Here is a 21,743-nt window from a genome sequence, read left to right as displayed (position 1 = left end):
GGCAAATGGAGATGAGCCTGGGGAGGAGGCTCCGAATTCTAAGAGCTCCATCCACCGGGCCACCTAGTTGCCTTGGGCTCTAGCCTGGCTGGGCAAGGGCTAGGGCAAGATGGCGGAGCAGTGGGGGGAAGGGGGTTGCCCCAGGGGTTCACCAGGGCTTTCCCTGCCAAACCCTTACCCCTTGCAGGGCTTTCCCTGACAGGCCTGGAGAGAAGTGGAAATAGGAACAGAGACGTGTGGGTGGGAGTACAGGGCACAGAACTGGCTGCATGGGTGACTGGGGAAACCCACCTCCTCCTTTCTGGGCTTCCTCGGCGGTTCCAACTGTAAAACGGATAGAAATTTGCTTTTCCAACCCTAAAGAAAGGGGACTGAGTGCATCAGGGCTCCAGGGCCCCGGGAGCTCTTTTGGGAGTGGCTGGCCAAGACCCCAGGAGCCTAGGTCCTCAGGCTCCCTGTCCCTCTGCCCCGTGTGGGCCCCGGGGGCTGCCTCCTCCCTCCCCCCCAGGGGCTGTACCCCTAAATCCAGCCCAGAAGGCCCCCCCGGATTTGGACTGAGTCACTTTGGGGCAGGGACGAGGGAAGAGCTGCCAAGTCCCTCCCCCCCTGACCTCCCGGTTCTCTGCTGTCCCCGCCCAGGGGTTTGAGCCTGGGGTCCCGGCACGCGAGTCGGACTGCCCCGCCGGACCGACCCCAGTCCGCAGCCCCGGGGAGGGAGGCCGGAGGAGCCGGGGCGCAGCGCCCGGAGGGGCCGGCCCGGGCCTCAGTGACCGGAAGTGACGCCTGCAGGGGGATCCCATGCCGAGGGGCTGGGAGCTCGGAGGGGGGCCCGGCCGGGGCCCCCCGCGGCGGCTGCCTGGACCCGGGCCGGACCCGAGGCCGCCGCGGCCGGAAAGGCTCCGGCCCCGCTCCCGGGACCCGCCGCCCCGGGGCCCGCTGCCGACCTCTAGCGCGGCCTCCGGCGGGGGCCCGGGGCCGCCTCCCCCGATGCAGGGAGACCCCGCTACCTTCAGGGCCGCGCTGCGGGGGCTGCTCACCGGGGCGCGCTTCAGGTGAGGTGGGGCCCCCAACCTGCTCCTGACCAAGCCCACTCCCGCCCACCGCCAGCCCAGCGTCTCCGTGGCATGGGGGGCCGCTACCGTCTCCAGCTCCCACTTCCACTCCTGGACAGCTCCCGGGGTAGGAAGCTTCCCCTGCTAGTCAGTCTGGGCGCCTCTCTCCACCGTCCCTGGCTTCTCTGAGTCCCCCCCAAAGAACATGACCAACTCCTTCCCCCAGGCCTCCGGTGCCCATCTAAGTCACCCTCCTCCAGACTTTCATCAATGCCCTTAAACGAGCGACCCCCAGAACCGAGTAAAGTCTTCCTGGAGTGCTTGGCCCGGGGCCTAGATAAGGAGAACTCTCCCCTTTTGAGTCCTAGAACCCGGGCCTCTCTTGGGGCAGTCCACGTTCCAACTCCTGGAAGGATCCTTAGAAGTCAACAAGTCCAACCTCCCCATTTTGCAGAGCAAGAAATTGAGGCCAGAGTGAGGAAGGGATTTGAGGTAACACCAATGGGATGAGGTGGCAATGGGGGACCCCTTGCAAGGCGGGTTCTCTGACTTCCAGGTTTCTCTACCTCCATCACTGCTCAGCCTAGAAGGCAGCTCCATGGGACCCTTCTACACTCTGAATGTCTCCCCCTTCCCCCCAGGCAATCTCAACTAGCCTTCTTAAACCCAGATGGGGTTCTGATCGCTAGCAGTGGGGAGCAGCGGCATCTCTGGGTCAAAAGGAAAAGAATATGGAAGTGGGTTCAGAGCCGAGCTCTGCCTTTATTGCTGTTTTGGGCCCTTACTTGTCTCAGTCTAGGCCTCTGGAAGTTCTGCAACCAGGCAGAGACGCAGGGCCCAGTGATGCTGATGGACAGCACTCGGCCTCACTAGGGAGAAGAGGCCTGCAAGCCTCTGATGGGGGAGGGACAGAGTGGGGAGTGGTCAGGAGCTGGCCAGTTCTGATGACTTTCCTAGAAACTACTGGCAATGACAGGGTAACTCTGCCCTCTTATTCTTCCTGGCACCTCTGCCCTGGCAGTACCCTGAGAGTCCCCTGCTCACTACTTCCTGGAGAACTGGGCATGCCGAAGCACATCTAGGGAAAGCATTATGTTCCCTGTTTTAGAAAATTGAGGTTCAGAGAAAAGACCTTACATAATAAATAGCAGGCCAGGGCTTTGGACTCCAAACAGCAAGAAGGATCTTGGGATATCACACAGATCGGCACTTCATTTTACAGATAGGAAAACTGAGGCCCAGCGAGGGGCTGAAGTCCAGGGCTCTCTCCTTCTATCAAGAATGCTTTTTTTTGGAGATTGTATCATGTACTTCCTGAAGAAGTAGTGAGCTCCCCCTTACTGGAAGCATTCTAGCAGAACCTGGAAGACACTTACTAGGAAACTTGCTTTGTTTCTTTTGTCCCCAGTAAAGATTATTTTATGGACGGCACCTTACGATGTTGGAGTCTTGACATTTCTGATAGTAACCAATAGGAACAAGTGTATACCCATAACCCTTCTTACTCCTTCCTAGTATTTCTTTTAAAAAAAAATATTTATTTACTTTTCCAACTACATGCCAAGATAGTTTTCAACAATCATTTTTTGTAAGGCTTTGAGGGGGCACTTTCCAAGTTCCTCTGAGTTCTAGTTCTGGGGTTCTGTGATTCTGATTTTATGGGGCTCTAGACAGTAGGAGGGATTAGGGATAATGAGAATATTCCTGTCCTTGATGTATGAATCCATACACAAGCCAGTGCTTACTGTGACAAGGGATCCAGACAGTCCTGATGGGAGGGAGAGAGAAGGGAAAGAGGAAGGGGGAAGCCACCAAGAGCTGGAGGGAGGGGGGAGCTGCTAGGTGGCGCAGCAGAGTCAGGAGAACTGAGTTCAAATTCAGCCTCAGACACTTGCTACTTACTAGTGTGACCTTGGACAAGTCATTTAAGTCCATTGTCGACAAAAATAAAAAAGAGCTAGAGGCTGAAGACAAAGAAAGCTCAGGGGAGGGATCCTCCAACTGGGCCTCAGAGAAGGGGGAGGACTGGAAGGCAGAGGCCTGGCTGTACTTAGGGAGGGGCTTGAATGTCACACAAAGGAGATTAGAAAGTGTGATGTGACATCACGAACTAGGGCTGAAGAAAGATGGTGTCACTGGGGAGGAAGGATTGGGTGAAGTACCAGAGGCTGGAGTCAAATGACTCAGGTTTCAGTCTTGCTGACGTGGAGAATGGAGGAGGTTTGTGGGAGGGAGAGAATAAGCTTGGGGCTGAAGGGAGATAAGGTTGTTCCACTGAGTGGTGAGGCCCCCCAGGAGCCATGAGCCTGAGCCCACTTCCTTTCCCTGGGCTAGCTTGGGACTGGCCAGCCGCCAGGCAAAAGGCAAAGGTCTGGGGGCTGGGCCACCCCCCTCCACTCCTTATCTCAGTTCTCCCTTCAGCTGTTCTTTCTGAGAGGGGGAGTGGGTACATCCTTTCTGGCCGTCCCTGGCTGTTCTCTAGCAAAACTTACAAAATCCTTGCTCTTCCGGTTTTCCCTGTGAGATGGCAGATGTCTATCTGAATAGACTCACAGAACAATAGACTCCTGGACATCCTTCCAGTCCTTGCTTCTGCCTGGGTCTGGCCATGACTGGGCCGGCAGAAGCTTAGCCTTTGCTCTTCCAAACAGCTTTGCGAACAGACTAGGATGCTCTATGGCGCACCCACCCGTGTTGGAAGCAGACCGACAACTGCTCCTGTGTGTGCTTGTCCAGCTGGCCCCTCAGATGGGTTAGGGGACTCATTCCTGCTTCAGGAAGTGGGCCCTGTCCACACTTCTCTATAGTATCAAGTAATGGCTTGGGGTACCTAGTACCCAGGGAGCTTCCTGATTGGCTAATTGGGATTGGAGGATCGGGTCCACAACTGAGGTGGAGAGGGTCTGGCCCAGGAAGAGATAGCCTAATGATATGGCCCAAGACCAGTAGGGAATGAGAGGATATGAATGGTCCATGGAAGACTGAGCCTTCCACCTTTGCTTAGGGAGGGAGCCTAAGGAAAGGAGGAGAACCAGGTCTTGCCTTCAAGGAATCAGTTAGAATGGCACAACCTGGAGTCAGGAAGCTGGCTTTACTAGCCTCTGACCCAGGACAAGCCACCTAGCTTTCAGCCTCGGTTTCCTTACTTATGCCATGAGGGACTTTAGCTAGATTATTTTCTTCCAGCTTTAACATTCAGAGGCTTATGGATCAGATTTTGCATTCTTCCCCTGGGTCAGCCCTGTATCTGGCATCCATGGGGTTATTCTTAGTTCTGAGAAACAATGGCATAAATACAGGATGTTGGAGGCTAAGGATCTGGAGATTTTAGGGGACCCCAGGTTCAATATAAATCAAGAGTGTGGCATGGCCAGTGAAAAGGTTAATGGGCAGAGCTTCTAGAAGGAGGGAGGCCATGGTCTCCCTGAGCTCTGTCTGGGTTCAGCTCTCTACAGTACTGGATGTGGAAAAGGGGCAGTGTGTCCAGAGAAGTCCGGTAAGGAGAATCTCTTTTAGAAATGGAACATATCGGGGCAAGAAAAAAGGAGACTCAAAGTGAAAGACAGGCAGCAGACACAAGGGACAGATCTGTTCTGTTTGGCCTCTCAGAGCAGAATCAGGGGGAAGGGAGGGGATGGAAGATGCCAAGAGATCAATTTAGCATCCATTTATGGAAAACCCTCCTAACCATGAGAAATGTCCCTTAGAGAAAGGGCTGCCAATAGAGGCGATGAGCTCCCTATCACTGGAGGTCTGCAGAGGCTGCTGATACAGGGACTCTTGGTCGGTTATAGAATAGATTGTGTTATAGGGCCTCATAGCCTCCCTCTGTGGATCTACATGCAGTGAGCTCATAGGTGCCTCTCACTCTGAAGGTAGGAGGCTAGGGAGGGAGGTGATCCGTGTGGGCTGGGCTTTCAGGAGACAGGGCAGGGCAGGACAGGACCAGCAGGTTGCTTCCTCCACTTTGCTCATGCTGCTTGTCCCCGGCGTACTTCCAGGTCTCGGTTGGTTTTCCTGCTTGTTTTGGATAGTCCCCTGGGCAGGCTATTGGCATAACATCCTTGACCTGCACAGCCCAATCCAGGGAGGGGCCAGGGCAGGGGTGGGGAGGGTAGAGAGGGAATAAAGGAACCCTAGGTGAGGGAGGTCCACTTGGCTCTCTCTGAGCCTAGCTTCTGCTCTTCCACCCCAGGGTGGAACTCAGCCCCAGGGTGATGGACACCAGAGCTAGGCCTTTGAGAGCCACACAAGGGACTGAAGGGCCAGAAAGCCTCTGATCTACTCTGTCTGGTTCAGCCTGGGGCCACTCTCCTTCCCCCTCTTGCGGGAGCAAGAATAGCACAGAGTTTAGAATCAAGGGTCTCGTGTTCCAATCTTAGCTTTGTCCTTTATAACCCAGATGACTTTTGTTCTCTCTTTCCTCTGAGACTCAGTTTCCTCTTTTATAAAATGAGGGCCTTGGACAAGATGACTTCTTCAAGGTCAAGGGGCTACGTCACACATAGCCCAGGGGCCTATCCTAGAGAAGATTCAGGGGGGCACAAGAACCCCCAGGCTGCCATGTGGAAGAGGGAACGGCCTTCCCTGGAAGGCAGGACCAAGATCCAATGCGGGGGGGGGGGGGGGGGGGAGTTGCAGAGGCTGATTGAGACTAGGCTGAGAAAAAACTTCCTGCCATGAGAGCTGTCCCAGGATGGAAGGCACATCCTCAGGAAGTGGCTTGGACCATGGAGGTCTCCAAGCTGAGGGCTGATGCCCCACTGGGCCTCCCGGGAGCTGTAGCTGAGGGAACTCCCTGTCTGGGGGTGGGGAATGAGGACTGAAGTGGGCCTCTTCTCCCCCCAAGCTGCATCAGCACCACCCCCACTGGCTTCCCTTTAACTCTCAACCCTCCCCACCTTTCAAAGAGTACTTTAGGAAAGTGGGTGTAGCCCAACCGGATCTCTGATGGAAATCTGTGCTTGGCAAACTTTACCAGGTTATCAACATTTCCTTCCCTCCTCCTCTGACCCCAGCCCCCTGGAAGCCGTGGGCTCCAGGAGCAGGAGCCCATGAAGGGACAAACCATCCCACCCGACCCTGATACCCAAGGACCCTGTCCTGGGCCTGAAATCCGAGACAAGCCCTTCCTCCACAGCTGATTGATCAGAGGCCCAGAGAGGGCAAGGGATTTGTCCAGTCACTCAGCTTGGATTTCCAAGATCCGGGGTTCCAGTGATAGTGCTGGCGGCTGGATCCTGTCTGGGAGAGTGACATGGTGGGTGCCTGGAAGACCTTGGGTCCCACCCCCACCCCAACACGCTAACCAGACAAGACTCAGTGTTGGGTTAGGAGGAGGTGGAAGGGGCCTCCTGGAGGCAGAGGAAGACAGTGAGGAAACGCTGAGTTAGCAGCCCTGGGGAAGTTGTGGGCCGCTCTTGCCTTCAGGTTCCCAAGGACCCAGGATGTCTGCCCCCATGCGCACCTCTCTTCATCCTGTCAAAGGTGCTTGGGGATGGGCATGACTCACCCAGCCAGCAAGGCTGGGAGGTGCTTTCCATCCCTAGAGGAGGCTGGCTCTGGTTAGGGGAGGCTGGCTGCAGGCCATTGACTGTTCCTGCCCCCTCTATAGGTGCCCATGCCCACATTACCCAGCATCCTGAGCATCCTATTCTAACTCCGCATGACATGAGTTCCCATCTGACCCCTCCATAAGGTTGCTCAGCCAAACCTGAGGACCTCAGGCCTGGATGTCTGACTGGGGTGGCCCCAGTACCCGCCAACTCTGACCAGCCTTCATTTTTCCCATCTTGTCTCTCCCAGTGATGTGCGGTTCTTGGTGGGCCAGGATCGAAGGGAAGTACTCGCCCACCGCTGCCTCCTGACCTCCCGATGCGACTATTTCTGCCAGCTCTTCAGTGAGAACCCTGGTGGGGGGTCCCCAGAGGAGCCCATAATCCTGGCTGATGTGCCCCCTGAGGCCTTCTTGATGGTTCTGGAATTCCTCTACACCAATAGCATCACCCTGGATAGGCGCACTGTAGGTGGAGGGCAGGGGTGGTGGGAATTCCTGAGTCATCCATTCTGGACCCGCCTGTCCCTGACCTCAGTCTCCCTCCATCTCACCGACAGGTCTTGGAAGTGCTGATTTCAGCGCTGGAATATGGGCTGTCAGAGCTTCGAGAGGTAGGGGGGATAGGGAGGCAGGCTGGCAATGCCAGATAACGGCCTCCTAGGGCAACCTGCAGTCCTGAGGTGGGGGAGCCACTCCCGTAGTCCTGGGGTGGCGGGTTAGCTGCTCCCTGCAGTCTCGGGGTAGGGGAGCCGCTCCCTGCAGTCCTTAGATGGGGAGCCGTTCCCTGGCCAGGTTGAGCAGGAAGGAAGGCACAGGAATGGGTCTGACCCAGAGGGGCTGGGAATGACAGGTCTGGAGGAGGGGCTTGTCTCTTGGCTGGCTACTCTCTCCCTTGGGGGTGCCAGGTAGGGTGTCATCTCTTGGGGGTATCAATGCCTTTTGACCTCCTCCCCAATTGCCCCTTTTGGCTGCCTTGGAAGCTCCAAGATGGGAAAGGTTGGGTGAGGGTTAAGGAGAGCAGGGAAAGGAAGAGACTGGGAGCCAGGACTTGGAGGGTATGGCATCAGATGCAGCCCTTACCATGAAGGAGGGTCCAGGCAGGCAGGGCTCTACATTCAGTGTTCCTGTCCTCAATTATGGGCTGGCACGTGGTTAGATGGGGTTGTCCCTCCCCAACCCAGGGGATTTGCCCTAGAATACACACTCACCTTCCTCTGCTGAGCTTGCCAGAAAGTCACATCCTCCTGAGGCCCAGTCCCCACTCGTTTCCTCAACCCCCAGTGCCCCAGGCAGACCCCACCAGAGACTTGAGACCTCCAGAGACCCCAAACTGGTGCAGTGAATATATTTATGTGGCTGAGGGAATAGACAGGGGTGTGCATATGCCCACCATTGGCATGGGGACAGAATAGGGCTGATGGCAGGTAGCCTGAAGCCCTGTGAAAAGTCAAGAGAAAAGGGATTCTGTGAGCCTCAATTGGCATCAGTGTCTGCTTCCCCCAGGAACCCCTTTCCCAGAGTCCCAAGTGGTTTCCTTCCCAGATTGTGGAACTGATGGACCCCATGCACAATGATCAGAGACTACCACGAGTTCAGGATGTGGCAGCAGCAAAGCCACTGAGAAGCCTTGAGGAACTACTGCCATTGGTCCCCAGGACCTCCTGATCATTTCACTGTCTCTGAACAATTCCCACTTCCCACCTTCCTCTCTGCCCAGGCCATTGTCCCCTGCAAGGCCCCAGGGCCCTCTTCCGTCCACCTGGCCTAGTCCAGTTTAATCATTTTTCTTCATTCTGAAGGTGAGTCTGAGAAGACCTCAGGCCCCCAAAGTCCTAGTTTTCAGGAGCCTTTCCTATGGCAGACCCTGTTTACCCTACCCGCTACAAGACTCCCGTGCAAAGCAGATCCTATATACCCATGAGGAACTGATGGTTCCCCTTCATGATCCAGGCCTGGCCAGCCCTCCCACCTTCACCCCAAGGCATGGATACCTCAATGCTCGCTGCCCCACGGGATGTACAGAACGCCCCCTCCAGTTGGGGCCTGAGGAACAAGGTCTTGAAGGCTGGGGATCACAAATTTAAGGCAGGGAATGGCCTTGCTTTTAAATGAGGGAAACAGTCCCTCAGACAGGGCAGGAGCAGATTTTGAGCCCAGGTGTTGTCTTCATGTCATTTCTTTGGGGTCAGTGGAGGCTGGGAGAGGTCTGCAGTTCCCTTTCCTATCCCCACCCCAAGTCTCCCAATACCCAACCCTTTTTCCTGGGACATACTGTGGTGTGGAAGGGAGGGGGTCCTGGGGGCTCCTTTCTTTCCCCCAAACCCCTGCCTCTGTCTCTACCCTAGCTGTGTGTGGAATTTGTGGTGCAGAACCTGGATGTAGAGTTGGTCTGTGAAGCCCTTCAGGTGAGTCCAGATCCTCCAATCCCCTCCCCAACACCCAACACACACCCCTTGAGCCTACCCTCGTGGAGAAAATATAGTAGGGAACCAGTAGACCTCACCATCACGATGAAGGGACTGGTTTGGGGGAGTGAGTGCAGGTGGGCCCATCTGTAGGTGGGTATGGGAAGGGGCCTCCCCAGTGGCTGAGTTGCCAGTGTCTGTGGGCCTGGGCAGGTCCTCATTTGAGAGCCCTGGCAGCTTTGTACCTGCAGCAGTGATCCAGCCTTCAAATTCTAGTGCCCGAGGTCTGACCCTCCTTGACTATAGTGTTTTATGGCCTCCTTCTTGGTTGGTTTTTTCTTTGTCTCCCAGGCTGGGAGCCCCCTGAGGACAGGGTCTGAGGCTGCTTCTCTCTGCCCCAATAGAATCCTCCTGAAAGCAGGAGGCAGCCTGTCCTGCCTTTCTCTGGCACAGGCTGAGCCATTGCTCGGCAAAGAACTGAGTGACCACTCAAAAAAGGGATTCTGTGTGTGTGTATCTGTGTGTGTGTGTATCTGTGTGTGTGTGTGTGTCTCTGTGTGTGTTTCTGTGTGTGTCTGTGTGTCTGTGTGTGTTAGTGGATCATCCTGGTCCCTGCGAGGCTGGGCCCTGCCTACCTGGCTATTGGGAGGATGGCAGTTCCTGGGGGCTAGCTCTGCCATGGCCAATTCTTAGGCCCATCATGGCCTCAGTGACTGCTCTCCCAGGCTGGGAACCCTGCCACCCGGCACCCCAGGAGCTCCAAAGAAGGGTCAGCTGCTCAGGCCCCAGGGCTAAGAATAGTTGTAACTTTCGTGACCTTCAGTTATCACTGTTTCCTGTTGTTATAAACAGATAGTTGTGGGCTGTGACTGAAGCTTTATGAATTGAGCCCCTCAATCTGCTGCCTCCCCCAACTATTTTTCCCATTTGTAAAATGTATTGAACACAGGCTTTGCCTTCCTATCCCTCCCCCGAGTGGCCGAGACACCTCAGTTTGTCCTTGGTCTATCTGTGTAATGGGCATGATTAGGATCATGGCTTTCTCCTCTCTCCCCTCCCCCCTTGTTGTGAGGGAAGCAAGCAGAGCAGAAAGCCTCTTAGCCGCAGCTGGGTGGTTGTTATGAATAACTCCGGGCTGATAGGAAGCTGTCTTGGCGTCAGCAGCCGCTGGCCCTGATGCTGCTTTGGTGCTCCTCCCCTCGGGGCCTACCTCCACCTGGCTGGCAAACTAAGCCTGCCAGAGGCTTTCTTCCCAGCTCTCCCTGGAACCCTTTCTACTTGGTGCCTGGGCCACCTAGCTCCCTTCTCTGGAAGAGGATGGGGCTGGATTGCCCAGCTTCTAGAAAGTCTCCCTCTTACTCTAAATCTAGGGGCCCGTGATTATCCTCTTAGGAGAGACTTCCACTCCCTCCCATCTCACAGGAAGTTAACGAGTTTTTATTCGATGGATCAGGAGTTGTTTTCTAGAGACTTCATTTGCCCCCCTCAGTCTGGGAAGGGGGTGCTGCTATGACCCTCCTTTAGAGGGGAGGAAACAGAGGTAGGAGTCAAGTGACGTGCCCAGGGTTGAGCTCAGGTCTTTCTGAGAGTCCGAAGAGAGGCTAGGCTGGACCCTCGGCCTCCCATGTGCGGGCAGCTCAGGCTGGCGCCTCAGCCGCATGTATCCTGGACAGGTGGCGGTGACCTTTGGGCTGCGGAGGTTGCGGGACAGTTGCCTGAATTTCATCGAGAGCCATACCCAGGTATTGCCTGGCCTGCCTAACCCCAGGGGGAGGGTGGGAAGGGAGGGCAGGAGGGCAGGGCCGGGTCTGACCCTGGGCTGCCTTGGTAGGCCATCCTGAGGACCCCAGCCTTCCACGAGCTTTCGCCGGCCACCTTGATCGCCATTCTGCGCAGTGACCGCCTGGCAGTGGACGAGGTCGAGCTCATCGCTGCCACCCGCCACTGGGCGCGGGTCAGCTCGGTGAGCCGCGGGCCTGGGTCAGGCCGCCAGTACCCCCTCTTGGGCGAGTAGCCCGCCTTCTCTAAACCGCCTCAGTTTCCCCAGGAGAGGGAACTAGCTGATCTCTATCAAGCAGTCTGGAGAAGCCCTGGGTAGGGTGCAGGGTGGTGGGACCTTGAGGCAGAGGGGTAGAGCCTGGGTGGGCTGGCTGGGGGTCCCAGAAATAAGAGGCCTGGGGTCTTGTTTCAGGCGGTGCTGGAGCATTCCACGGCCCACGTGGCCCAGTCCGTGGTGGGGGAGCTGCGGCTGCCTCTGCTGTCCCCCTCGGAGCTCAGCGCACTGGAGGAGCAAAACCGGGTGGAACCCTTCATCCCGGTAGGAGCCAACGCCTCTGCACCCCCCAAAAGCCCTACTGTGTGTCCCCCCAGTCTTTATCTAGGGCACCGGGGTTAGGTGGCTCGCCCAAGGCCACACGGCTAGGTCGTTATGAAGTGTCAGGCCGGGCTGGAACTCAGCTCCCCCGACCCCAGGGCCGGTGCTCCATCCACTGCGACCTAGCCGCGCCCCCCACTGTGTGCCCCCAGGGAGCCCTGTCCCTGAAGCCCCTTCCTCGCCCCCTCCCCCAGGTGCAGCAGATTGCCGAAGCCTGGAAATGCCACGCCCTCCGGCGCGGAGAAGCGCTTCGGGGCGTCCAGAGCCGCCCCCGAAAGGGGACCGCGCCCCGCGAGCACCACCGCTACTTGGAGGCGGCGCCCAAGGGGCCCAGCTAGGGCCGGTGCCCCCACCCCTCAGGCCCCTGGGGCTGCCGCCTCCGGCCGCGCTGAGGCTCCAGGCCGCTTCGGAGCCCACGCCCCGGGGGCACGGACGGCTTCTAGTCCCTTCTGGGGGCCCTGCGACCCGGACCAGAGCTGGGCTGCGGCCCAGCCCTCCCCCAAGCCCAAGCACCAGGCGCTTCATTCACTTCCCGCATCCAGCCTCAGGATTTTTTGATCCCTCGCCACCCTGGACCAGGTACATAGGACTTGTCCAAGGTCACCCAGCTTGAGCGTGGCGATGATAGGATTCGAACCCGGAGCCCAGAGGACATTGTCCCCTTGTCTTGCTACATTCTATCCAGCCCAAAGCCCATGGACTCGGCGGCTGGTCCAGACCTGGCCGGGCACTCCTTGTGGCTCCATCTCCCTCTGGGTGTCTGTCCCAACTCACCCCAAGCTGAACTCATTCTCTCCCCTCCCTCTCCCCCACCACGAGCAGCCCATCGGGCGCAGAGCCCTTATCTCCCGTCCCAGAACCTGCCCCCTCTCTTTTAAAGCACATTTGATTGTCGACTCCGTGACAGCTCCCAAACCAGAAAGAAATTAAGGCACCAACTCGTGGCCTCAAGCACAGAATCGCGGCTGTTTCCACGTCCCTGGAAGGGGGGTCCCTTCTAGGGTGACGGGCCCAGCGAGCCCACAGCCCAGCCGGCCCCTGCAGGGCCCGGGGCCTCTGCCCGGCGTCCTCCGGTCTGCACAGTTCCTGCCAGGCTTCCGCGTGCCGGGTTCTCTGCTGGCCCTGATTGCGTGTTGAGTCTCCCCGCATGACCTCCCATGAGTCGGTGTGACGTGTCCGGCACCGATAGCGCTCCCTGACGCTCACAGCCCCGTCCATTCAGCCGTTCCCCAGTTGGCCACGTGGCTGGTTCCCATTTTTTCCTTCTTACGAATAAAGCTGCTAAGAACATGTTTGCGCCGCCTGTTCCCTTTGGCCTACGCAGGCTAGACGCGGATTCACCGGAGGGAACGATGAGTCGCTGCTCTTACTGCGATGTGAACCCGGCTCCCCACAAAACAGGAGGCGGCCCCTCTGGGCTGGGGGCCGCGGGCCTCTCCTGCTCCAGGCTCCCGAGAGCCCCCCGAAGTTCCCTTCGGAGAGTTAATTGACCGGCCGCTAGGGGGCGCAGTCTGCTCTCCATGAGTCCAGAGACAGCCTCTGCGTAAGCAGCAGGGTCTGACCCGGGGCAAGTAAACACAGTGCTGTTTGCCTCCTCTTCCCTATCTGTCATACGAGCTGGGGAAGGAAAGGGCAACCCCCCCCCCCCCCCGAGAGCTGCCGGAAAGATACCCATGAAGACTTGGACAACATCGAAGAACAGATCCATAAAACAGTCATTCATAAGAAAATGGTCTAAGGCACCTACAAATAAGATCAGGTTAAAGGAATCAGTCTAAGACAAAGGAAAATAATGTCAGTATAAAAGAATTAGTGTGAGATCCATCAGAGTAAGTGGAAAGAATTAGTCAGAGATACAGAAGAAATAAGATCACTATAAAAGTTAAGATACGTAAAAATGAGGTCCGTAGAAAAGAATGTCTAAGATCCACAGAAATGACACGAGTGTAACAGTCTAATGCAGAAAGATAAGATCAGTATAAAAGTCTAAGATACGTATAAAAATGACATCAGTACAGTCTGGGATACATAAAAAGAAGGATAAAAGAACTAGTCTGAGAGATATAAAAATAAAACCCGTATGAAAGAATGAAGACGAAGTAACAAAAATAAGAGCGAAAAAGTCAGACCCATAAAACTGAGATCAGTATATTCTGAGATTCACAGAAGTAAGCATAAAAGGATTAGTCTGTGATGCTGAGTGAGATGAGCAGAACCAGAAAAACACTGTCCACCCAGCAGCAACATGGGGGTGATGATCCACCTTGAAGGACTCGCTCCTTCCATCAGCGCAACCATCAGGGATAGTTTTGGACTGTCTGCGATGGAGAGTGCCATCTGTATCCAGAGAAGAACTGTGGCGTTTGAACAAAGACCAAGGACTATCACCTAAAATTTATTTATGTATTTATTTTAGGTTTATTGTTTTCCCCCAGGCAATGGGGTTAAGTGGCTGTCCCTGTTACCTTAAATTTAGAAGAAAAACCTGATATGCGTTATCGTCTGATCTTGCTATCTCTTAGACTTTATGTTTCTTCTTAAGGATATGACTTCTCTCATCATGATCAATCTGGATCAATATAAGTACTGGCCAAACGCCTTCTGTGGGGGAGGAAGTAAGATTAGGGGAAAATTGTAAAACTCAAAATAAATAAAATCTCTAAAAAAAGAACTAGTCTGGGGGCAGCTAGGTGGCGCAGTGGATAAAGCACCGGCCCTGGAGTCAGGAGGACTGGGTTCAAATCCGGTCTCAGACACTTAATAATGACCCAGCGGTGTGGCCTTGGGCAAGCCACTTAACCCCATTTGCCTTGCAAAAACCTAAAAAATAAAAATTAGTCCGAGACACATAAAAATCAGAATTCGACTAAGAAACAAAACTAAGTCTAAGATACCTAAAAATGAGATCAACGTAGTCCAGGATACTGGAAAACAAGTCGGCAGGAACTAGTCCGGACCCGTGTAGAGAAACCAGGAAAAGAAGATAAAAATAAAGGAACGTTCACGTTCCGGAGGAGACTCCTCGGATCACACCAGAAGAGCCGACCTGGTCTCGGCGGTACTGGGAAGCCGAACCCAGCTGACGGGCTTCCACAGGACAGCGCGGGCGGATTTAGAGATAAGAGGGAAGCGGAAAAGCCAGTCGGACCGGCACGCGATAACTTAAGGGAACTCCGAAATCCGTGGAGCGGCCCGGAAGTTGAGATGCAAACGTAAACAGCAGCAAGGAGGCTCCGCAGACCGGTCCCGCGGCCCGGCGGGCCACGCGGCCGCAGCGGGGTCCAGAGCTTTCATGCGATTAAATCATAACACTACCTTCCACGCCACCTAATGGCGAAGCGGGAAGTGCTAAGAAGGCATCGCAGCCAGCGCTTCTCTTGGGACGCGGAGTCGGGAGCCTCGCACCGAGCGAGGCCTCAAAAAATTAGTTCCAAACTCTTAACTGTTCCTCTCCACGGAAATCTTTAGTAAAAGGCGAAAGATTTATACGATCTGAAGAGAAACCAGAGTATGCCGCGGCGTCGCGGCTCGGCCCGGGCCTGCAGCCGTGCCCCCGGGTACGCTCACGGCGACCGGCCCCTCGCCCCGCCCCAGACACGCCGTGGCCCCGTCCTGCCGCCTCGGCCCCCACGGGGCTAGCCCCGCGCAGGGCGGACCCTGGCCCCTCGACGCCGGAGAAGCCCCTCGGCGGAGTGGCCGGGTGGGGGGAGCCCGGGCGCAGGGCATTGTGGGTATGCAGATGAGCTCGGCGGCGCTCCCGCGGCCCGTCTCCTCTCTCGCCCTGGGCTCCCCGAGAGCGAGCGGCGCAGAGGCTCCTGGGGCCCCTCCCCTTGGGCCCCCCTCCCCATCTCCGCCCCGGCTTGGGGGCCCCGGGGCTCCAGACCAAGCTCGTGTCTTCCCCGGGCACGGCCGGAAGCTAAGTGGCCCAGGGGCTAGAGTCAAGAAGACCCGAGTTCAAATTCGACCTCAGACACTCTTTCCAGCTGTGGCTCCGGGCAAATGGCTTCACCATTGCCTGCCTCAGTTTCCCCAACTGTAAAATGGCTATAACTCTGGAGAGTGATCGACAAGGGTGATTACTGCCTTCTCCCCCTTCGCCTGCAAGTCCGCCCAGTTCTGGGTTCACAGTGCTGGTGGCGGGAAGGGGCAGGGCGGGTCAGGAGGAGGCCTCATGGCCAGACCCGCCTGCGTGCGAGGAGATGGGGCACTTGCGGGGCGGGGCAGGGTCAGAGCGGCCCTTAGAGCCGGGGGGCACCGTGGACTCGCTCTGCCCATCTCTCCTCCCGCATTCCGGTCTGGCCTTACTCCTTCCCAGGGCTTGGTCCCGTTCCATTAGGTCTCCTGCAGCACGCTAGCCCCCTGGCATCTCCACTCTCTCATTTTCTTTTTCTTCCTTTTTTTTAGGTTTTTGCAAGGCCATGGGGTTAAGTGGCTTGCCCAAGGCCACACGGCTAGGTCATCATGAAGGGTCTGAGGCCGGATTTGAACCCAGGTCCTCCTGACCCCAGGGCCGGTGCTCTCTCCACTGCGCCACCGAGCCGCCCCTCCACTGTCTCATTTTCAATCTCTGCCGTTCTACTGATGCTTTCCCTACTGCCCACAGCCATGCCCACGTCTCCCCCAGCCTGGCAGCCCTCCCTTGGTGCCCGAGTCCCCGGTGCCCCGTGCCCTTGCGGCCAGGCTTTTTCTGCGCCCGCTGTCCACACAGCTGCTGCCACCCGGCTTCTGGCCTCCCAGTTGTGGCCCTTCTTGCAGGCGCCGCCGCTCTCAGGTGCCCGGGCCGCTGGCGCCTGCCCCATCGCCGTCCTCCCGGACTTCAGCCCCTGGCAGTCCGGGCTTCCCGGGCGCTTGCCCTCCTTCGTTCTCCGTCTGCCTCCTTTTCTGGGTGTTCCTCTAGGTGAACGCCCTCTAACCACAGGTCCCCCCAGGTGTCCCTCGGGTCTCCCGGAGACCTTTCCTCCTTTTTCCTCTAAAATACTTCACCTGGGGACCTCGGCTTCTACGGCCTTACTCGCCTTCCCTCCTGCAGCCTCTGCGGCCCTCCTTGGGGCGTCCCAAGGCGCACGGCCTGCAGCCCCCCTCAACCCAGTCTGTTCCAAGCGGAACTCTGCATCCCACCGCCTCCCTTCCCTTGCTTCCCTGTATCCTGTACAGAATTTCGCCTTGCGCGCATTTACAGCCGGTCTCCTCTGGAGGGCAGGGGCGGTCTGCCGCCTCTTTGTACCTTCATTGCTGAGAATATAGTCTGAAATGTTGGTGTGACAGTGTAAATCCGGCCTCCGACCGGCCTCGTGACTAGGGCCTTTGACCTTGGACAAGTGACTGCATCTTGCCTCCGTTCCCCATCTGTCAGGGGGGAATCCTAAGGCCGTCGGCTGTCGCAGCTTAGGCGCTCCCACGATGAGAGGAAGCGGTCCAGCCCACGGCTTGCGGGACTTGCCCGGGTCACCCACGAGCAGCGAGCCTCCGACTCCCGGGCGGCCGGGAACCCCGACGTGGCGGAACAGAACGCCCCTGGCAACACTACAGGGGGATGGCACAGGCGAGCGCCCCCTCCCGCGGCCGTCACCGACAGCCTGGGCATCTCCTGGGGGGCCGCGCCGTCTCTCCCCGCGCGGCTGGTCTCGTCTATCCGGGAGAGCCCCGAAGGCTGCGGTGTCCCACCCGAGGAATGCCGTGGGCCCCTGGGGGAAGCGGGTGGCCCCGAAGAGATAACGCATCCCGAGAAGACAATAACTAACGGAACGCCAGACTGCTTTTAGCAACGCGCACAGGGAGCCTTGCCGGAACAAGGCCTCGAAAAATTGGGCAAAAACTCTTGGTTGTTCCTCCCCACGGAAATCTTTAGTAAAAGGCGAAAGATTTATACGATCTGAGAAGAAACCAGAGTGTGAGGAGCGGCCTTTGCCCCAGCCGGCCCAGTAGGCCGCATGCCCGGTACGCTCACGGTGACCTCTCCGTGAGCCCCTAGGGGCCCAGCACTCCCTTGTCGGATGACGCGCCGCAGGGAACGCCTTGTGGAAAGGAAAGCCGCTCGGGTCCGGACCCGGACCGAAACTCTCGCCAAGAAACGCTAACTGGGCATTGGGGAAGCGCAGAGAACACTGGGTAGAGCAGCATGCAAATGAGACAGCGGTAGCCGTCCCGCGAATACGCGGGGATTCTGCGGAAGGCGCAGCGGCGCCAAACAGCGGCAGCAGAGCGGACAGGCTTGTCTATCCTTCAAGTGGGCTTGGAGCTTCGGAGAAGATTTTCTTTATCCTCTAAAAGTGGGTTTGGAGTTTCGGTAACGGGATTCCCTGACCTAAAGACCGTGTTGTACCGTAGCGTGCCCCAAGATCCGTGCCTCACGAAAACCCTGCTTGCAGAAGCAGCTTTCGTGAGAAACAGTGAGACCAGAAGTCGCTGCTAGTGAAGCTCGGTCTACATTTTCTACTGATAAGGGAGCCTTGCCGAAGCAAGACCTCAAAAAATTGGTTCCAAACTCATAACTGTTCCTCTCCACGGAAATCTTTAGTAAAAGGCGAAAGATTTATGCGATCTGAAGAGAAACCAGAGTATGCCCTCGTTTCTTGGGTCTCCCTTCCAGAGGAGCCCCGGGCCCGGGTACAGTCAGGGTGGCGCCCCGCCCTGCCGACCGTAGCCCCCCACCCACGGTCGAGGGGATGCGACTTGTTGTCTGAGTCGCGGCGTGTCAAGAACCCCGGAAAATACTGTGGAGGACGGAGCTGAGCCGCCGGAGGAAGGCCATGGCTGTTCTAGCAAGGCATCATGGGTATGCAAATGAGGGATGAGGGCCCGCCCCGGCAGAGGCAGAGAGCAGGCGTGGGCCGGAGCCGGGGCGCTGACCCAATGCGCATGCCTGGGCGGGTGTCCCCCCCCCCCCCCGAGAACCCAAGGGCGCGGAGCCGGACACTGGGCGTTTGCCAGCTGTGAAGTGTCCAGGAATAGATGGAGGCGGGGGTCCGGCGTACGTGGGGGTCCAGTGTACATGGAGGGGAAGGGGGCCAATATAGAAGGGGCGTGGAGGACGGATGGACCAGTGGAGATGAGGTGTCACTGTACTTGGGAAGGTTGGGGATGGGGAACGGTCCTGTGTAGAGGGGGGTTGAGGATAGATGGACCAGTGTAGATGACAGTCCGCTGTAGATGAAAAGGGTTGAGGCTAGAGGAGAAAGGGTTCAAGGAAGAAGGGGGGTTAAGGAAAGATGGATCCAGTATAGAGGAGATGTCCACTGGATTTGGGGGGGTTGAGGATAGAGGGAAAAGGTCTAACGTAGATGGGGGTTCCAGGATATATGGAGGAGATGAGGTCCAAAGTAGATAGGAAGGCCAGGATGGGTGGAGGGAGTAGGATCCAGGATAAAACAGGGAACAGGGAGGAGATTCCAATTTCAGAGTACTTGAGGCTCCCTAACATTGGGTTCTACTACATCGATTTTCTGTTTCCCCACCTTTCCTACTTCTGCTCACCTCCTCTCTCCCCACACTCTCATTCCTTTGCTCCTAGGCATCCAGGTTATCTATCTTTAAGCAGGTCAGAGGCTCCGCTGAGGCTGCCTCTCCCTCCACCCCCCATCTCCACCCCAGCCTGTTCTCCCATCCCTCCCCTTTCCTGATATCACACCCATGATGGCTTGCCAAGGTCAAGGGCTGACACTAGCTGAAGGAGGAGAGAAAGGGCTCAAAGGGGACAATCTAGGAAGGCCAGTGTCACTGACTACCCCATGGGGACCTGAGATCTTAGGGAACACATTTGCTGTGGGCCACACAAGAAGGGAATCACCCTAGACTCAGGTATCACCTGACTCAGCTCCTAAATCTCTAGGGCCCCCCAGGACTGACCTGCACTCTCTTTGCATTTGTTCCCCTCCTCCCTCCATGAAAGGATCCAGGTGCTTTTCTCTGTAACCCAATAGAGGGTTCTAATCAATGTTGACTGGCCAACTGAGTGAGGAAGGTTGCAGAGGTTGTGATGGGGAGCCCACACTGCAGTGGACAACATCAGGGCTAACTCCAATAGAAATGGGGGTCATAGAAGGAAGATTCATTTCAAAATGTCTATATTTTATCGAATTTTTATTTAATGTGTTAAATATATTTTCTGGTCTCCTTTGGGACACCAAGCTATTGTCTGCTGCCTCTAGTGTAGAGAATTTCTCAAGGAGGTAGGCTGATGGGGGGGCACTCATAGGTGGTAGCAGGATACCCCCTTTCCACCACTCAGCTATAAGAATTCCAGACCTTCAACCATTTAAAAGAGTAAAAGAAGAAATACTCTACTTGGAGGAACATAGTCACTTTTGGCAGAAGCTGAAAGAAAATGGGACCTTTTTATACTCCCACCTTGCCCAAGGGTGACAACATCCCTCACCTGGAGGTAGAGCTAGCAGCACCCAGAGGTGCTAGTAAATGTGCCAGCTAGAACTGAAGCTGATTATTAAATGTTCAGTGTGACCTTTATACCTTGGAAATCCCCAAACGTACAAATCAGAACTTGACTTACTTTTGGTTTTTGTTTTGTTTTAGATTTTTCAAGGCAGTGGGGTTAAGTGGCTTGCCCAAAGCCACACAGCTAAGTCATTATTAAGTGTCTGAGGCCGGATTTGAACCCAGGTCCTCCTGACTCCAGGGCCGGTGTTCAATCCATTGGGCCACCTAGACACCACTGAACTTGACTTACTTGTCAGTTATCCAGACCAGAAGAAAATGATAGGGAAAATTTTAATAATTCAGATTAAATTTCGTAGTGTGTCTGTCAGGGCCTACCTTTTTTTTTTTTTAAATGAGCCAATTGTTAAATATTTACAGGTAAACCCTGGGCAGCAATTCCCCACCTCCCAATCCTGCCATAGGCTGCAGAACCATCCCTGTGCCTCCTTTGTATCTCTGTGGGAATTCAGCCTCATCTGATCCTCCTCCAGGGCCTGGCCCAGGGCCCTTCCCTCCCTTTCATCTAGGTGGGTGGCAGCTCTCCACCTGTGTCTCTTCTTAACCTCCTTTACCTTCATCCTCAGGCTCCCCTAACTTTTCCTCCAGTGAGTGACTTCAAAAAATCACTCCTCCCACCCAAGACCTTGTGTTCCCATGCTGATGAATTGTTTGCACCCATCCCAAGTTGTGCCAACTCACTGCCCCCTGGGAGCAGCCCCTCCTGCCCTCTCTTTTTTTTCCATACCCCCCTCCACACATCCCTTGGTTGCTCTTGCCCTGGGCCAAGCAGACAAGACCCACCTGCAGGAGGCAACCTGGGCCAGGCAAGTCAGCCAGGATGGAGATCAGCCCCTGAAGCCAGGGGCCTTGCCTGCTCCATGCCCTCCACCTTAATCTTACCAGAAGCCTGGCAATTCTTCCTGCAAGAAGACCTAGAAAAGGAGGAGCTAGGTGGCACAGTGGATAGAGGACCGGCCCTGGAGTCAGGAGGACCTGGGTTCAAATCCGACCTCAGACACTTAATAATTACCTAGCTGTGAGACACTTAAACCTACTGCCTTGCAAAAGCCGGGGGGGGGGGGGGGGGAACAACCTAGCAAGGAAAGTTCCTTGACTCTGCCAGGAAGTGGCAGGAACATTCAAGGCAAGGCCTTTGGCCCCTGCTCCATGTCTTAAGGACTCGACCTTTCCATTTGATCATGCAGTTGAACCTTTCCCTAGGAGTTGTTTCCCTGGTAGGCAGGGAGCTCCTTGGGCCCAGGGACTGGCCTTAGTGCTTTGCTTCTAGAAGGTGCTTAATAAATGCTTCCTTTCTTCATTCTTCATTCATTTGTTCCCCACTGGCTTAGCAGACACCTGTCTGGGCCTATCATTTCTCTTTCCTAGTTTGGCATGTGAGTGTCTCCCTCAAGGATGACCACACAAATGGGTGGGGGGCAAGCTGAGGACTTGCTGTTCTGTACAGCCTGGTGACCCTGGGCACTCTCTCTGGCCAGACACAGTGACATTTAAAGAGATCAAATATTAGTTATTGAGCCCTTAGCATAGGACCTGGTAAATAATACTTGTTCCTTCCCTCCTCCCTCTGAGGTCACTTCCAGCTCTTTGGGAAAGATTTTGTGATGCCCAAGTGCTCAGAATCTTAGAGCTGGAAAGAATCTTTGAGGTACCTGAGTAAAACCCATTTATTTCACAGATGAGGAAACTGAGGCCAGGGAAGATTAGAGACTTTCTCAAGAAAAATGCAGGCAGAGTGGCTAGGTGACACAGTGGATAGAGAACTGGCCCTGGAGTCAGGAGTACCTGAGTTCAAATGTGACCTCAGACACTTCATAATTAATTCCCTAGCTGTGTGGCCTTGGCCAAGCCACTTAGCCTCATTGCCTTGTGCAAAAACAAAAAAAAAATTAAGAAAAGAAAAA

At 55.9% G+C, this 21,743-nt stretch overlaps 1 protein-coding gene and 3 non-coding genes across 4 annotated transcripts; 1 reads left to right on the top strand and 3 right to left on the bottom strand.

Annotated features, from left to right (window-relative positions):
* Nucleotides 1-719: 719 nt before the first annotated feature.
* On the top strand, nt 720-14,034 carry BTBD19 (BTB domain containing 19). The gene is made up of 8 exons (XM_074221584.1): nt 720-1,052; nt 6,858-7,074; nt 7,167-7,220; nt 8,955-9,014; nt 10,688-10,756; nt 10,846-10,977; nt 11,206-11,331; nt 11,583-14,034. Exons 1-8 carry the CDS (start codon nt 799-801, stop codon nt 11,724-11,726), a joined length of 1,056 nt encoding a protein of 351 aa, XP_074077685.1. The 5' UTR covers nt 720-798; the 3' UTR covers nt 11,727-14,034.
* A 749-nt stretch (nt 14,035-14,783) lies between these two features.
* LOC141515608 (U5 spliceosomal RNA) lies at nt 14,784-14,900 on the bottom strand. Its single transcript, XR_012476371.1, has one exon. It is a non-coding gene; the product is annotated as a U5 spliceosomal RNA (small nuclear RNA).
* A 2,264-nt stretch (nt 14,901-17,164) lies between these two features.
* LOC141515609 (U5 spliceosomal RNA) lies at nt 17,165-17,280 on the bottom strand. The gene has a single exon (XR_012476372.1). It is a non-coding gene; the product is annotated as a U5 spliceosomal RNA (small nuclear RNA).
* Nucleotides 17,281-17,833: 553 nt separating this feature from the next.
* LOC141515610 (U5 spliceosomal RNA) lies at nt 17,834-17,949 on the bottom strand. The gene has a single exon (XR_012476373.1). It is a non-coding gene; the product is annotated as a U5 spliceosomal RNA (small nuclear RNA).
* Nucleotides 17,950-21,743: the final 3,794 nt, after the last annotated feature.

Source organism: Macrotis lagotis, chromosome 2, assembly GCF_037893015.1.
Source record: "Macrotis lagotis isolate mMagLag1 chromosome 2, bilby.v1.9.chrom.fasta, whole genome shotgun sequence".
NCBI lineage: Eukaryota > Metazoa > Chordata > Mammalia > Peramelemorphia > Peramelidae > Macrotis > Macrotis lagotis.
The sequence above is the reverse complement of the archived record's forward strand: the minus strand, read 5'-3'. Positions and strand labels throughout refer to the sequence as shown.

Excerpts from the sequence above, each read along its gene's own strand:
- BTBD19 (XM_074221584.1), top strand. The coding sequence starts at position 799 with ATGCCGAGGGGCTGGGAGCTCGGAGGGGGGCCCGGCCGGGGCCCCCCG. Across the intron at positions 7,221-8,954 it reads GGCTGTCAGAGCTTCGAGAG|CTGTGTGTGGAATTTGTGGT; the intron begins GTAGGGGGGATA and ends TCTCTACCCTAG. Across the intron at positions 10,757-10,845 it reads TCATCGAGAGCCATACCCAG|GCCATCCTGAGGACCCCAGC; the intron begins GTATTGCCTGGC and ends CTGCCTTGGTAG.